At 44.1% G+C, this 15740-nt stretch overlaps 1 protein-coding gene and 1 long non-coding RNA gene across 2 annotated transcripts in view; one reads left to right on the top strand and one right to left on the bottom strand.

Moving 5' to 3' along the window:
- Positions 1 to 4238: 4238 nt before the first annotated feature.
- The window catches only part of NPSR1 (neuropeptide S receptor 1), a 174611-nt gene continuing 163109 nt past the window's right edge, over positions 4239 to 15740 (bottom strand). Inside the window, 3 exon segments of the mRNA NM_001204444.1 lie at positions 4239 to 4329; positions 5152 to 5332; positions 8881 to 8967. Coding sequence (NP_001191373.1) covers positions 4239 to 4329; positions 5152 to 5332; positions 8881 to 8967 — 359 coding nt within the window.
- On the top strand, positions 9938 to 14564 carry LOC127492610 (uncharacterized). Its single transcript, XR_007922143.2, has 2 exons — positions 9938 to 10739; positions 13878 to 14564. It is a non-coding gene; the product is annotated as an uncharacterized lncRNA (long non-coding RNA).

Here is a 15740-nt window from a genome sequence, read left to right as displayed (position 1 = left end):
ATTAATATTTTTGATCTTAAAGTTGCTTTAGTCTTTTAGTCTTTATATTAATATAGGCAACCAACTTTCTTTGGGTTACCGTTTCTGTGGAATACTTTGGACTAATTTTTTTATTTTCAAACTTTCTGTATCTTTGTGTTTTAGGTATGCCATTTGTAAATTACATAGTTATTTAAAAAACTGGTCTAAAAATCCTTGATTTTTATCAGGAACATTTAATCTCTTCCCATTTATTATAATTACTTATATATTTGGATTAAAAAAATCTGCCAGCTTCGTATGTACTTTCTATTTGTCCCAGCTGTTCCATGTTTCTGTATCTCCCTCTTCTTGCCTTATTTTGGATGGTTTGAGTGGTTTTCTTTATTTTTAAGTGATAGACAAAAACTGTACAGATAATTCCTGTGTTATTGCAGCACTATTCACAATAGCCAAAATGCAGAATCAACCAAAATATCCATCAACAGATGAATGGGCAAAGAAATTGGGCATATATCCACAATGAAATCGTATTCAGCCATAAAAGATGAAATTCTGTCATTTGCAACAATATGGATGAAACAAGATGAAATGAGGCAGACAGAGAAAGACAAGTGCCACATGTTCTCATTCATACATGGAAAATACAATAGCTGATGTCACAGAAGTAGAGAACAGAATAGGTATTATCAGAGGCTGGGCAGTATGGGAGCATAGAAGGATAGGGAAAGTTTGAGTGATTTTATCATCCAATTTTCATTCTTTTTTAGTTTGAAATTTTACCCTTCATATTTGTATTCTTTAAGTGATTACGCTGGTATGATAACAAGCATTCTTAGGTATCAATGTCTAATCTTAATCCAATTTTACCATCATTCATGGTAATTCAAGGACGCTGAAACAACTGAACTTGGTTCAGTCCCCTGCAGATGTCATTGTTTTGTGCAGGACTATTAGTGTGGAGTAACCTCTTTGCAACTGCTTTACAAAAAACCGTAAGACTGTCCACTTTAACCTTCAACAAGCCAGGATTTGCACTTAAAAGTGTAAACTGGGCCAGCCCTGCTGTGGATAGCAGAGTCTTAGAATGCAATTATAGATAAATGAGGCATGGATTTTCATATTTCAAAAAAAATCCAGGAGGTTGGCACCTGAACAGTTGGAGCCATCTTTTTTCAATCAAATATAATTGAAAATCTTTTGGGAACACTAGTAGATCAGCATTTAAGATGAGTTACACTCAAATGGTGACAAAAAACAAGAACTGGAGCTGCCAACGGGTCTACTGCTCACGCATGATTCTAGAGGAGCAGAATCACTTTTATTTTTTGCTAAAAATACATGTGCTTTGCTGTTGCCTCAGCAGACCCAGGCTTGGGGTCCTTTGTGACAGTGTGGGTGCTGAAGGCAGAGGCAAGGTCATTTCTGTTTTCAGAGGTGTTGGAATGAAGCTAGGAAGGAAAGTTAAGATGCATGTAGGTCTCGTTTAAAAGGGACACTTTATTTTTCACAATTAATCACAAATGAAAGCCATTAGAAAGTTATTACCACTTTCTGCGGGAAAAAAGGTAGGAGATGTTGCTTGGTGAAATTAAATTTCAATTAAATTATGCTCCACATATGTTCTGAAAGCGTAGAAGTTTTAACATTCATATTTCATTTAGTTCAGCAAAGTGGGAACACTTTTTTCTAATGTGGCTGAATATATTAAACATACCTCCTCTTGTTATCCTAAATTTCCACCTGTCCCTGAAACGTGGTGATAATGTAAGCAGAGGTCTTTGACATCTTACTGCAGAAATAAGTCCCCATGGTTTGTAAACCACCCTGCTGGCTTCTCTGACCCCGTTTGAGCATCAAAAGCTACAAACAGTGGCGTCATAGCCCTAAACTTCTAATTTCCTCTGAGACCTCAAACTATATCTCCCGGCTGGGTAATGATATTTATGAGTTCACAGTGAAAGATAGGGAAGTCACACTAACGCAAAAATGACTCAGCAACAAGGCGCTGAGTCATTGATCCCGGGGAAAAGAATTCCAGAAGTTCTCACTCAGGATGTCACTGAAACCGACACAGCCTGTGTCTGTGAGGAGCCTCCACGCCAGCCTTATGTTGTCCCCATTTACGGATGAGACCGTGGACACCCAGACACAGGAAATGATTTGCTTAAGGTCATAAGACTAATAATGACCAGAGTTCCCATAATGTTTAAATTATGCTTCCCCACGCTCAGCAAATACACGGAGATGCGGATTCCTGATTCATTCCATGCAAAACGAGGTTCATATTAACAGCAGCTTATCCTGCAGCAGCCTGGCCCACCATCTCCCCGACCTCCAGCCCACAGTCCCACCACTACAGCGCGCCATTCACAGATCTGAGCGCACGAAGCCCCTCATTTCATCCTCTCCTTCACATTAGGAGTTGATTGATGGCTGAGGTAGGCATGTGACATCTTTTGCAGACCAGAACTTGACAGAGATGGAAAGCATCTGTCAGGAGACCCTGGGCCTCCTGTACGGCTGTCTAGGACGCTCGCCAGATTTTGCTCTGTTAATTGGCTTCTGTGCAGGCAACTATTTTGGCAACAATTCCACGGGTCTTCTGTGGCACATCTTGATTTAAAGTGAAATGCTGAAAAGCACTTCCCGACCACTGACAGCTTCCAGGGTTGCTCAAGTTTTGCTGATTGCAAAGAAGGAGGCAGTCTTCAAAAACAGTCATGTTGATGTAAAACCAGATGAATGAGGCCCCTCAAATTCTGAGAGCAATTCCTCAGAGGGGTGGCCTCCAAGGAGTCTGATTCTGCCCAAACAGACTCTTTTCCTAAGGTCAAGTGGAATCAGAAGGGCAGTTTATGGCAAACATTCCACTATGACTTTACACATGCACTTTGAGTTGACCCCATAAAGAAAAATGAATTGCAATTAAAATATACTGAAAATTTTAATGACTGCACTAACAGTAGATGGGAGAAAGAGAGAGAGAGAGAGAGAGAGAGAGAAGAGAGAGATAAACTCTGAATAATTCTGGGAAGGAGGATTTTGCCAAGGAGATTTTAATGTCAAGAATGTATGTGATTCTAAAAATAAGGCGCTCACACGCATCCCAGAGCCGTGGGTGGGGATGTATACATAATCAAATTAAATTATTCCATTTCCACTTATGGAAAAACCTGATGGAAGAAATTGGCTGGAAACCATTTAGTCATATTTCACTCGGATTCCACTTATAAATACCAAACTCCAGTTCTGTCAAAACAAGCCCCACCAGCATTTCCCGGCTGGGGTTTCAGATAGACAAAGGCTGCAACATGCAGAAGGGATAAAGAGGAGATAGCAACATCAAGCCTGGAAAAGCCACAGGGATTTGGCTCCCAGCTAAAGAGAGGGCTGCAGGCGCTCAAGTGGGAAGAAGCGTCCCTGAGGTGCGAGGGAGGGAGCGCAGTGTGGCCCGAAGGTTGGATGTAGAGGGAGGAGCCTGCAGAGAGCTTCAAAGACAAGTGAGTTCCAGGTCTCAGCTCTCTGATATCGGAGGGCAGGGCGCCATGGCTTCTTAGCACAATTTTTTTTCCCTATCAGAGAAAATATCCTTCAATTTCAATCTTGTTCGGGGGGCCGGCAGTTGTGCTCTTTGTGCAAATCATTTGTTGATACAATGGGAGTGTGAACTTGACTGCTGCCAACACATCCATCTGCAAAGCAGGCTATCTGCAGAGGAGGTGCAAAGAGCCAATGCCTGGAAATGGATTTGTTGGCATTATAAGGACAAGCATCTTGGCTACAGTCACCAAAGCTCCAATCCAAAGCTTGTGGAAAAAAAAAAACCTCTAGACTTGGTTAAGTCTTTTATTTACTCCTTAAACTGTAATTAGAAAACTAATGTATAACCTTGCTTGTTTTATCCCCTCAGCTTGTCTGTCTCCTCAGCTCCTCTGAGCCAGGACCATGGGCCAATGATGTCTCTGCCCATTGTATTCAGGTGCTCACAGTAGGAAGGAGAGCTCAAAATGGTGAGGAAGGGAAGGGGCAGGGTATTTCCTGGCCGGCTTTATTCGAATAGCTGGTGAGTTTTTGCGGGCCAATACTTGTCAATGCAGGTGAAACATCTGGCTGGAATGTCTGCCTCGTGCTGTGCCCAAGTGATGACGAGATCAGGGTGGAGAAGTCAGCTCAGGCTCCATGCACGTGCCCAAGCCGACGGCAGGGACTCAGGTGAGCTGAGGGGGTTCAGTGTGGCACTGTCACTGCTCCAGGCTCTAGAGGAATTCTGGCTTGGCCAGAGTCTGCATCTCATGCCTCTCAGTTCTCTCCCGGCAGGTCATTCTGGAATCCTGTGACCTCCGCTCCCTAGAGAAAGTCGGAATAAAGGAGGGAAGGAAAACATTTGCCCTGGTGAAAGTGATTACAGATGTTAAGAGAGAATGCTTATGGAGAACGCAGTAAAAATCTGACAGCTATATAGGCACGTCTGTGTGACACTCGCACCTTTCTCCTCCATCCTCTTCACCAAAGCCCTGACCAACAGGTAGACATACTATTAGCCCCACTTTACAGATGAGGAAAGTGAGATTTGTGGAGGTTAAATGACTTGCATGGCCACACATAGCTGTAAATAGGCAATGGCAAAAATTGAATCTCAGCCGTTGGCATTAACCCACAAGCCTTAAACCATTCTATCTCCCGTGAATTTCAGCATCTCTCTGTAGCTTTTGTAGGAAAACAACTGAAAAATGGCAGAACAATAGTAGTTGTTGGGAGGATTTAACTTCAGCTGTGTTACTAATTATTTATATAAGCCCAGCAGTGTCACTAAACCTCCATAAGCCTTATTTCACTAACCTGTAAAATGATAATAAAACTCTATGTCTTGCTATCACTCAGGATTATATTGAAGAGGTTCACATGGAGATTTAAATGAAAGAAAGATCTAAATGTGTCATGATTAAGGTGGTTGCTGTAGGAGGTGATATTGTCTAGGAAAAAGGGCATTGGCCACAGTCTGGGGCTGGGCTAGAATTTGTCACTCTAGCAGAAATCCTTTGACTCTCAAGTATTTCATATATAAAATGGGGATTCTGCAGCCTGCCATAGTTTTGAATAAGGAACATACACTTTAGAATTCAAGTGTGGTGGTTGACAGTGTTCAACTCAAGCAAGAGCACCTCTTACCTAAAAGGGAAACAGACGGTGCTGCTGAAGACACAGTAGATGAGGGGGTTGATGGCACTATTCAGTGCCGGCAGGTTCTGGATGATCACAGAGGCATAGAAACGCTCCTTGGTGTTTGGAAGGAGGTTGAAATTATCCAAAATGTCAAAGAGGAAATATGGACTCCAACAGCAGATGAAGGCTAGGGGAGAAGAGGGTCATTAGCATCACAGCAGGCCAGAGCTCAGGGGCCTCTCCTGGTTGGCCATGACTGGAGTTTCAACCAGTGAGTTCTTTGGCACCTGGGAGCTCTCAGAAATGTGAGAGTTGGGATAGGCTAAGGCTATTGTGTGTGCTGGCCTGGTTGGTGAGTTTACTTAAACCCACACATACATTTAAGTACAAACATACATACTGCAGTTTTTCTGCAGAGAAGGGCCTGGTTTTTCACTGTTGTTATTTCTTTACTGAAAGCCTGGAACTGCAGGATATGGCTACAGTTTCTCACCTAATACAATGCTGAGGAAAACCCAATAAATTCCTTTGGAAAATCTCTGGGAAAGAATGACAAATGTTTGACCAGATAATGACTTCAGGTTTTAGGGTATGGCAGGGGAAAGGGATGATCTCAATATTTTCAAAGCACAGCACCGTTTAATTACAATGTTCTCCATTTTCTTTTTCATAATTAAGAGTCTTTCAAGACAACATCCACTCAATCTCCACTGCAAATCAACTGGATCGTGTGACTTGGATTCTGTTTGATTCAAAGAAAATGATGACCTGGAGTGGGATGGTTAATTTACTGTGTTAATTTGACTGGGCCAACAGGATGCCCAGATATTTGGTTAACATTTTTTGTGGATGTATCTGTAAGTGTGTTCTAAGGGTGTATCCAGGTGAGATTAAGGTTTGAATCAGTAAAGTGACAAAAGTAGATTGCTCTCTCCAGTGTGGGTGAACTTCTTCCAATTTGTTGAAGACTTGAATAGAAGAAAAATGCTGAGTGTGAGAGAGGTTTCATTCTTTCTGATTAACTCTCTGAACTGTGACATTTATCTTCTGCTTTACCTTTGGATTCAGACTGGAACTTCAACTTTCCTAGTTCTCAGAACTTTCAACTCGAACTTGGACTAGAGTTTACACTGTTGGCTTCCCTGGATCTCTCGATCATCAGCTGTAGAGTTTGGGGCTTCTCATCCTTCATAATAATGTGAGCCAATTCCTGCTAATAAATCAGCATCTAACTGAATCTAACCCAATCAATGATCTGATCTAATTTAATCTGGTTATCCATCTTTCTATGTATCTATCATCTATCTGTGTCTATCTATTTATATCTATTTCCTATCTATATCTACAGTCTCCTATTTATCTGTAAAGCCTAGACTACTTCATGTTAATAAATCTGTATATTTTTCTATCTATCTATCTATCTATCTATCTATCTCTATCATCTATTATTATATCTATTTATTTGGAAAACCTAGACTAATATACAAAGCTACACACTCTTGGTTGACTGAATGTGCACATACAGTTCCATATTCTCTTACCACAATATCTGTACCCTCCTTTGTCACTTTCCTTAACCATAGGATTTTTCCTCAAAGTAGAAGTTTGGCTTCCTTGGACACCTGCAATGGGTATTCTATAACTTGCTGGGGAGTTTGGAACTGACTTCTGGCTTTCCCCAAAGCCTTGGCAATGTACTAAACCAGAGAAATTCAAACACAAAATCACTATGTATCTGGATCTGGGTGGTTAATTCCAACACTGGAACAAAAGCATGCTTCTGGGGCACAGAGAGGTAAAATTGCCTGGTTTGCTGGTGTACTGGCATTTGTATGTGATGAGTAGAGGTTTGGTTGTCTTGAGAATGCCAGTCCTGTGTGGCACAGGTATCCCAGCCAACAAAGACTTGTCCACACCTCACACATCCTTTGAATACCTTGTTTATAATTTTCTCAGCGTGGAAATTTGTTTTATCAATGAAAACATAATACTGAACTTTCCAGAAATGCAATTCCCTTGTAAATGGAGGAAAGATTACTCTTTAAATTTAGAACATTACCACTTTTTTGTTTACCTGCTCAGAAACTCAAGCCATTGACAGCAGTATTGGTTATATTTCTTATGTTTCCATGAAAATACACTATGCTGCTCTTCCTTTGTGGCTGTTACATAGTGCTGGGTATAAGCACCTGACTGCTTCTTTATTCCTCTAGTGTATGTATGCTCAAGTATTTACACATGAAAATCGGTATTGTTTTAATATGAATTATTTTATTGCTATTCTTCCATTATATTATTGGGAAGCACATTGTTTCTGAAGAATGGTGATGGGTAAGCAGTATTGTGCACTTTTATACAGTTCATTTCAGGATGCAATATCTGTTATAGAGAGGGCCATTGTGTTCTGATAGAAATGTTGACACTTGCTGACCCTCCTGTGGGCATCCTGCTTAAAGATGGAACGGATCCCACAGGGCCTGCGATATGGTTTCTGCTTAAAGGACTGTGCAGACCCTGGTACACATGTACAAGCATGCACTTCCTGGTCAACACCCAGGGAATGTGTATCTGTAATTCTGACTGGGAAGGCAAAAGAGTCTTTGATCCACCTTAGAAGGCTGTGAGAACGACTTCTCAGAGCCCTGGTGGGTTGTGGCTGCTTTTCGCTCTGTCAGCTTGCAGTCTTGCTTTGTGCCTATATGCTGCTGGCTGAGTCACACCGCGAGTGGTCTGTCTGGCATTTCACAGCTACGCTTCAGAAAGGGAAGATGGACGGTTCTACTAATTTGAGATGCAGCAAATGTGAGAGCTGTACTTTCTCAAGCTTTCAAGAGACGCTGGAGGGGCCGAGAGGCAGGTATCTGAGCTAAGTGGAAAGCACAGTGCCTTTCTTTTTACATATCTTCATCCAGTCATTCATTCATTTAACCAACATCAATTGAGTGGTGAGTGCATGACCTTATTTTAGATGCTGGAAATAATGGCATAAGACAAAAGCAAGGTCATTCTTCCCATGCATTTATTATTCCAGCAGAAGAGCTAGACAATAGAATATCAATATAAATCCTACAATGCCAGGTAAAAGTAGGAGCCATGAAGAAAACTAGGTAGTGTGAGACTAGAGAAGGACTACTTACAAAGACTCGTGGAGGAGGTCTCAGGGAGGTGGCCTTGTTGGGGAACAGAATGAGGCAAGGGAGTAAGCCATGCAACAGGCTGGGGTTCAATGCAGCAAGAGTGTATACTGACAAGAGAAAGACAAAGGAGGGGCAGAGACATGGGGGTGGAAGGGCAGATAAGGGAACCATAAGGGAGGGACTTGCAGTGACCTTGAAATCAAATATTCAGAAGAAATGGAATGCATTTCTATCTTCTCTTTGCTCATGAACTTCAGTCATGGAAAAGAGTGTGTCTTCAAAGATGAAACTGCGTCTTAGGGTGATGTAAGCATCAGCTTTAAAGAGGAAGGTCTTACTTCGATTTTCTCTAAAATATCCAAACCATAGCCTTGGTGAACAACTATGTTCATAAGGAGAGGGATTAGGAACAAAAATATCCACCCTGCCAGGAGTCACAGATAGACTCATACATTCCCCCCACCTTCCTTTCCAATTTGACAAAGGCAGAAGTGCCAATAGACAAATTCCTTTCTCACGTGGGCTTTCTGCCACTAGGTGCAAGTTGGGCTTTGGCGTGTTCACACAGTTCTGCAACAGAGGGAGGGATATTGCTTACCAAGAATGATGGCGGCACTATACTTGACAGCTTTGATTTTTGCCTTCGAGATGAGCCCTCGGTTGTAGCTGGTGCACAGTTTCCCATCTGCATATACAATAGGGGAACAGTAAAATGAAGTGCTCATGATGCCACAATTTATGTTTAGGCCAAGAGGAACGTCGAGGATCACACCCACAGTTTTCACAGGGACAGCCCCACTTATAGCCTGCTCGCCATGTCCAGAAAGTCCTTTGCAGACAACTGCAGGGTGAACACAGCTCTGGGCTGGTTGTTAGAAACTGCCCAGTTTGCAACTTCATGTAAGGTGCAAGTGCTAGAAGATGCCCATACTCTCTCAGGAGAGTTGGTCAGATAGCTTGATCCGTTTGCAGCTGGAACTAGATCATGGGACCACGGAGGGACTGAGGCTTTCTCCAGGCAGGGCTGTTCTCTGAGCTCCCGACTATATGGTGACACCCATACTGTTGCTTCAGCAACCTGAGAAAAGTTATTTTCTTAGAATAACTGCCCCAGATCAACTCATTCATCTAACTCAGAGACTCCACTCTCAATGAAAGCTCAAGCCAAGGCTAACAAAATAGCTGTCCCAAAATGGGAGCCTGGGATTAAATGTAATCACACTGGGGCTGTCATTGGAAGGTGAGACACCTGAGAGGTGAATATAGGAACCCAGTGGAGGCCCAGCACTGTGGCACAGCAGGTTAAGCTGCCACCTGTGATCCTGGCATCCCATATGGGTGCAGAGTCAAGACTCAGCAGCTCCATTTTCAATCAAGCACCCTGCTAATGGCCTTGGGAAGCAGCTGAAGATGGCTTGAATGCTTGGGCCTTGATACCTGTGTGGGAGACCTGGAAGATGCTCCTGGCTCCTGGCTCCTGGCTTTGGCTTGGTCCAGCCCTGGCCATGGTGGCCATCTAGGGAGTGAACCAGTGGATGGAAGATTTCTCCTGCTCTGTCTTTTCCTCTTTCTATCTGTAACTCTGACTTTCAAATAAATAAATAAATCTTAAACATATATATATATATATATATATATATATGAACCCACTGGAATATAAGCTCAGTGAAGACCAGTGGTTTTTTTTTTTTTTCTACTCCTGTAGCCTAGAGTTGAGTGCTTCATACATATTTGTTGAGTGAGTGAGTGCCAACTTCCCATTAATCATGAAGCAGTGGTAAAACAAAGGTTGATTAGGATGGGCAAAATCCAGTACACTAGGTCTTAAGAAAAGAGTGGACAGAAAGCAGATGTGGGGGTGAGGGATTGGCCTCAGGGCCCCTTGCCTTTGTGGAAGAGGTTTTACAATGAGGGTTTCTGCCAACTCGCATGGCGGTGCTGTAAAAACTTAGAAAAGGGGTTCTTCCTCTGAATGGACACAAACTTGCCCTGGAGAGAAGTAAGGACAGGCAGCAGTCCCAGGGCTCAGCGAGGAGGGCTCACCAGGCACAATCCTATGACAGCCTAGGTCACAGGCCCACCCAGAGCACCTAGGTCAGAGGGGGCAGGGCACCTGTACACAGCAGAGGTCAACTGCTGTGCTTGATAGTCCTCACGACTTACGTCTCTCTGCATGGACATGGATGAGAAGCTTACTTTTGTACTGTTCTTCCAATCCCAGCTCCAATGTAATCTGGCCTAATCCAATACATGTAACGTAACTATTCCTAGGTACAAATTGAATTTAAGGGCTAAAATGTTACAGTTCATGTTCTCTAGGAATTTTCAATCTAGAGGAAAGATCACACAGTGTCCACACAGCTGGGTGAGATGAGAATTTGTAACCCAACTGTGCACAGAGAGCTGCTGTGCTGGGGGGAATGAATGGAAGACGCAGAGCATAGTTTGAATGACGTGGTAAGTACTCCAAAGGCTGAAGTGGGGTGCGAGCACTGGACAGGGAAAGATGCAGAAAGCAGAGGGCAAGAAAATGTAGGCTGTCTTTGGACTCTGGTGAGTCATCTTGCTGCTAGTGTGTGGTGTTTAGGGGTAGAGAAATGAACCCATTGCAAACCAATGAAATCTTCACTTAATATATACTAATTCGATCTTCTGTATATAAAGAGAATTGAAAATGAATCTCGATGTGAATGGAATGGGAGAGGGAGCGGGAGATGGGAGGGGTGTGAGTGGGAGGGAAATTATGGGGGGGGAAGCCATTGTAATCCATAAACTGTACTTTGGAAATTTACATTTACTAAATAAAAAAAAAAAAGAGAGAGAGAGAAAGAAAAAGAAATGAACCCAGAACACAGGAGGAGGAACTTGAACTCTTTCTGAGGAGTTGGAGCTGAATTCCGGCCCTAGAAGCTCCGGTGTGCTTGTGTAGTATCAGCATCTGCTCTTTGGAGGAGACAAACTAACATCAGGAATAATAAGAATGGGGGCTTTTTAGGTGTAAAAATGAAAATTATAATTGATTTGTATTTCTTGAAGTCTCCCCTGTAGGGTTTTCAATTACTCTGTGCTTCTCATAGAACCACAGAACCTTAGCACTGCAAGGAGGTTAATGCTTTGGAAGCTCTGACTGGCAGCATTTTTAGCTGGGTCGGGGCTTGCCGTCCTGGGGGGCTTTTGGCAATATCTGGACACAGTTTTGGTGGACACAGCTATGAGTTTACAGGTACTGCTAGTATCTAGTGTGTAGAGGCCAGGAACTCAGCTCAATAGCCAATGCACAGGGCAGCCTCCCCCAACAAAGGCTTACGATCCAAAATGCAGAAGGTGTCCAGGAGAAAACCCCTGGTACCCAGGGTAGCATCTGTGGGGAGAACACAGGCGCCTCTTCCACTGCTGACTGGCAAGTCACTAACATTCCCAGCCTCAGTTTCCCCGATTGGAAACTGAGGTGTCCAGCACCAGACTCACAGAGCTAGTTCAAACATTAACATAAAATGCAGTATTCGAGGCATCACGTCCCATGCTGAGGATGTCTGTTGGGACGAATGAAGTTCTTCCGCGATTTCAGAAGCAGTACGTCTCTCGGGAAGGGAGCAGAAGGTTTCACTAGCTTAGATCGTCTGTTATACAATGTTATCTGTGCAGGAATTATAGACAGCAGGAAATTATCAGGCTAGAATTATCTCCACGGGGGACCAGGAAAGAGGACAGCAGAGCCAGTTACATCCTTTCAAAGAGTGCCCACGTTCTGGCAGCAGGGAACAGCAGCCCCTAAACAGTATGGTTCTGAAGACTTAGTGGGTCTTTCAGAAAAGTTTTTGAGAATGACATTTGTGCTCTGAAACCTGTTTAAGACGGAAACTCTCAGTACTTTCCATAGGGCACCTGGGTGACAATATAATCAGCCACCTGCCCGCCGATCTCCCAATGAGATCAGTAAGAAGCCCCTTTAATCTGACCACTCCAGGAAATGCAAAGCCTCCGGCTTCTAAAGATGGCTCTTCAAAGAGAGCGAGCTACAGAATGCCGGTAATTCTCCTTTATTGGGAGATAAAAGGATTATTTCTACTCAGGCCTTGGCGCTGAGCTGGAGTGAAAAGCAGTAAAATCTGGCTGTCACTGCGTGTTAGTAGCTTGCGCAGCCTGGGGGCGGCAGGTCCATTAGACTCGGGACTGGAAGAAGCACGTGGACTCAGGCTGCATTAGTTCTGCGGAGCGTCCCCCATGGGGGCCGTGCTGGAATTGTAGTCTCCAAGGGGTCGGTTCCGGCTCATCTTCCCAAGGGTTCAGGTCCTGTGCTTCGTGTAGGCAAAGCACCTGAAGCCAGAGACATTGGTTCCCTGGGGTTTTCAATGGAGGCTGAGTTTTTCTCTCAGGGGTGGGAGGGCCCAACTGTGAACCTCTTTTGCAGGCGATTTGTTAGGGACGGGGAGGTCTAACTGGCAATAGTTGCAAATAAACACATTGCAAACCTGGGAATTTCATGTGCTTTGGGTTGATTTAAGGAGTTAAGCACATTTCAGCAGTTTTTCCTGATTTTTAGGCTTTGTCCTATTTGAAATTCATTTTGGGTCAGTGACAGCCTCTCCGCAGACCACTGTAACCTGAGTACTCCCCGAAGCTATGAGTTAAATATTTTTAGTGTCTTGGGCTCTTTGTTTAGCTGTGAGACTTTGACCCTTTCCTTCCCGGGGTTGTTGTGATCCCCTAGTTTTGTTTCTGGTGGACCCGAGGGGGTAGCTCAGTGTCCCAGGACCTGCTCAAGCCACAGCTTACTCCTCTGTGCCAACTCTGTCTGCATCGTGTTTTCCACGGTCCCTGCAGCTGCCCTGGGCACTCCAGGCAGACCGGCCCTCTGTAGCCACCACCTGTGGAGTGGCTGTGCTGTGGTGCCATCTGCTCAGTAGCCACGGTCACGGCTAAGCCTCCCGCCCCCCGCTGTGAGCCCCGTCATTGTGGCTGTACCCCTCTGTGGTTGCTGTTCTCTCCTCTCCACCTCCTTTGGCCTCAGTTCTGTCCTCAGCTGTGGATTATTCAGCATCACTGCCCTACCCTGGGATCCTGCTGCCGGAGCTCTGCCAGGAGGCAGGGCAATGGCTTGGCTCCCTTGCACTTTGCTGTCCCCCACACTTGCAGTTTCTATCCATCTATCTATTTGAAAGGTGGAGTGTATGCTCATGAAAAAGAGGGAGAAAGAGACAGGGAGCGAGGGAGAGAGGGAGAGAGAGAGAATTCCTATCCACTGGTTCATTTCCCAAATGTCTGCAATAGAACTCAATCCAGGGCCCCCACATGGGTGGCAGGGGCCAAAGTACTTGAGTTATTACCTGCTGCTTCCCCAGCTGCACATTAGCAAGAAGCTGGAATCAGGAGTGGAGCTAAGGTTCGAACCCAGGCACCGCAACATGGGGCCCAGGTACCCTAAGTGCCGTCTGAACTGCTAGGTCGACTGCCCTCTATGTTTTAAGCATCTTTGGCTTCACACAAGGTTGTTTTTTTTTTTTTTCTCCCTAGACATCTGCAAGTTTTAGCTCCAGTGGTTCAGTTGGAATGCATTCACCTGACCCAGAAATTGTATTTTCTTTTGACCTTCAGCTCTTCCCCTAATTCGCTCTCCTACTGCCTGACCCCATCCTCTGCAGAACGTTTCTACGTTCAGAAAACTTACAGTCCCCTTCTGAGGTGCTTCCTCTCCCACCTGCAGCTGTAAATGCCTGCCCGTGTCTGAGCTTTCAAGATGGAAGTGGGTTCAGTCCTTTTCTTCAGAGGTTCTTAGAGCAATTAGGAAGTCACCGCTAGAGAGGAGAAGGTACCACTCAACGGACCTGGCAGCCTTCTCTGTGCCTTGGCACCACAGCTCTGCCAGACCCAGGAACCCTGGCAGGCCTCAAAGAACTGTGCAGAGATGGGTGAGCTGCCTACACAACACGCTCTTCCCAGGCACACGGCTAGACGACATTTTCCACGAGTGGTCTGGAGCGGGGTGTAGTCCTGTGCCTGAAGTCAGCCCGAGGGAGCAAGAGGAGACCATGTCTAGCATCCCCAGTCCCAGCTCAGGTAAACCACTTGGCTAACCCTGCACTCCTCCCCTCCTTCCACCCTGCCCATGCCCCACATAGCCACTGAGGCATGCTCCAGCAGCTGCCTGCCAAACATGGCAGGCTCTCTACCTGCCTGGATTTCTGAATTGACTGTGTAGTGGAACAATGCCATCCTTTTTGATTCTTTTCACCAGTGAGACTTTAATTAAGCAACAAGTAAATTTCTATTGTGCTAAGGCTACTGATACTTTGCAGTTCATCCATTACAAGTGTTTCCCCAACTAAAGCAGAAATTGGTCTCTTCTATGCAGTCTGCCTTAATGAAAACCTCTAACTGGTAGCATTGGCTTAGTAGAATGGCAGCAGGTGGCAAGAAAAGTGAGGTTGGCAGCTGAGACACAGGAGATCTGTTCAATAGTATCCCAGCCGACGCCCAGGAAGGCAAACTGTGTGCCTACTGAACCTGGGCCTGGGGAAACAGCGTTCACGGTGTATATTGACTGTTACAAGATGAGAAAAGAGTTAGTTGGTTTATGGACAAAAGTGAAGGGGAATTAAGAAAAGTCCTCAATTTGGAATCTGAGGAATTGTGAATTCCAGCTTCTTTCGCTCCAGGACAGTACTGGCTACATGCTTTGTTTGGCTCAGTGCAGAATTAAAATGCAGGCAGAGAATTCAACCAAATGTGAGCTCCTTCTAACTATGCAGATTGCAGCCAATAAAGCTGACCCTGGCCTCCATATTATGTAACAGTGAGAGATTTAACCAGCAAATACCCTTTAAGGCTCATCCTGGAGACCAGGAGGAGACTAAGGATGTGGTCCCCCACCTACTGCTGAAGATGGGATCAAGCTAACTCCATTGAGTTGAGAGACAGAGCCAAGAAACAAATCAGATCTGAGAATTATGTTCAGAAAGACTCCGCTGGTTTGTGAACCTGACTGGAAGCAAATAGAACAGAGGGCTTATAAGATTTGAAGAATTACATTGCCAAATAAGCCAAGAGATTTTTACCTTTGCCAACACTTAGAATTACCAGACTTTTAGGATTTAATCTGTCCTGTGGGTAGAAAATTGTATTTAATTAAACATGTACTTTCCTGATTCTTAGTGAGGCCAAGCATCTTAATTTTGGCCATTCCAGTTTCCTTTTCAATGAAATGCCTGTTTGTGACTTCCTATTTTTACACTCTATTTGTCTTTTAAAATAATCTTTTCAAATTTCATTTTTAGATATTCATCCTGTCCTCTATGTACTAATCTTTTTCCAGGTATATATATTGCAAATAGCTTTACCTACTTTGTGGATTGACTTTTTTTCCCAGTGTTAACACAGCCAAATTTTTCTTTCTTTGATAGTTTAATGTATCATCTACCTTGTTTAAGAGATCCTTCATTATCCCACGTCATAAAGATA

This window comes from Oryctolagus cuniculus, chromosome 16 (assembly GCF_964237555.1).
Source record: "Oryctolagus cuniculus chromosome 16, mOryCun1.1, whole genome shotgun sequence".
Lineage (NCBI taxonomy): Eukaryota > Metazoa > Chordata > Mammalia > Lagomorpha > Leporidae > Oryctolagus > Oryctolagus cuniculus.
Note: the sequence above shows the minus strand (reverse complement) of the source record. Positions and strands in the feature narration are given on the sequence as shown.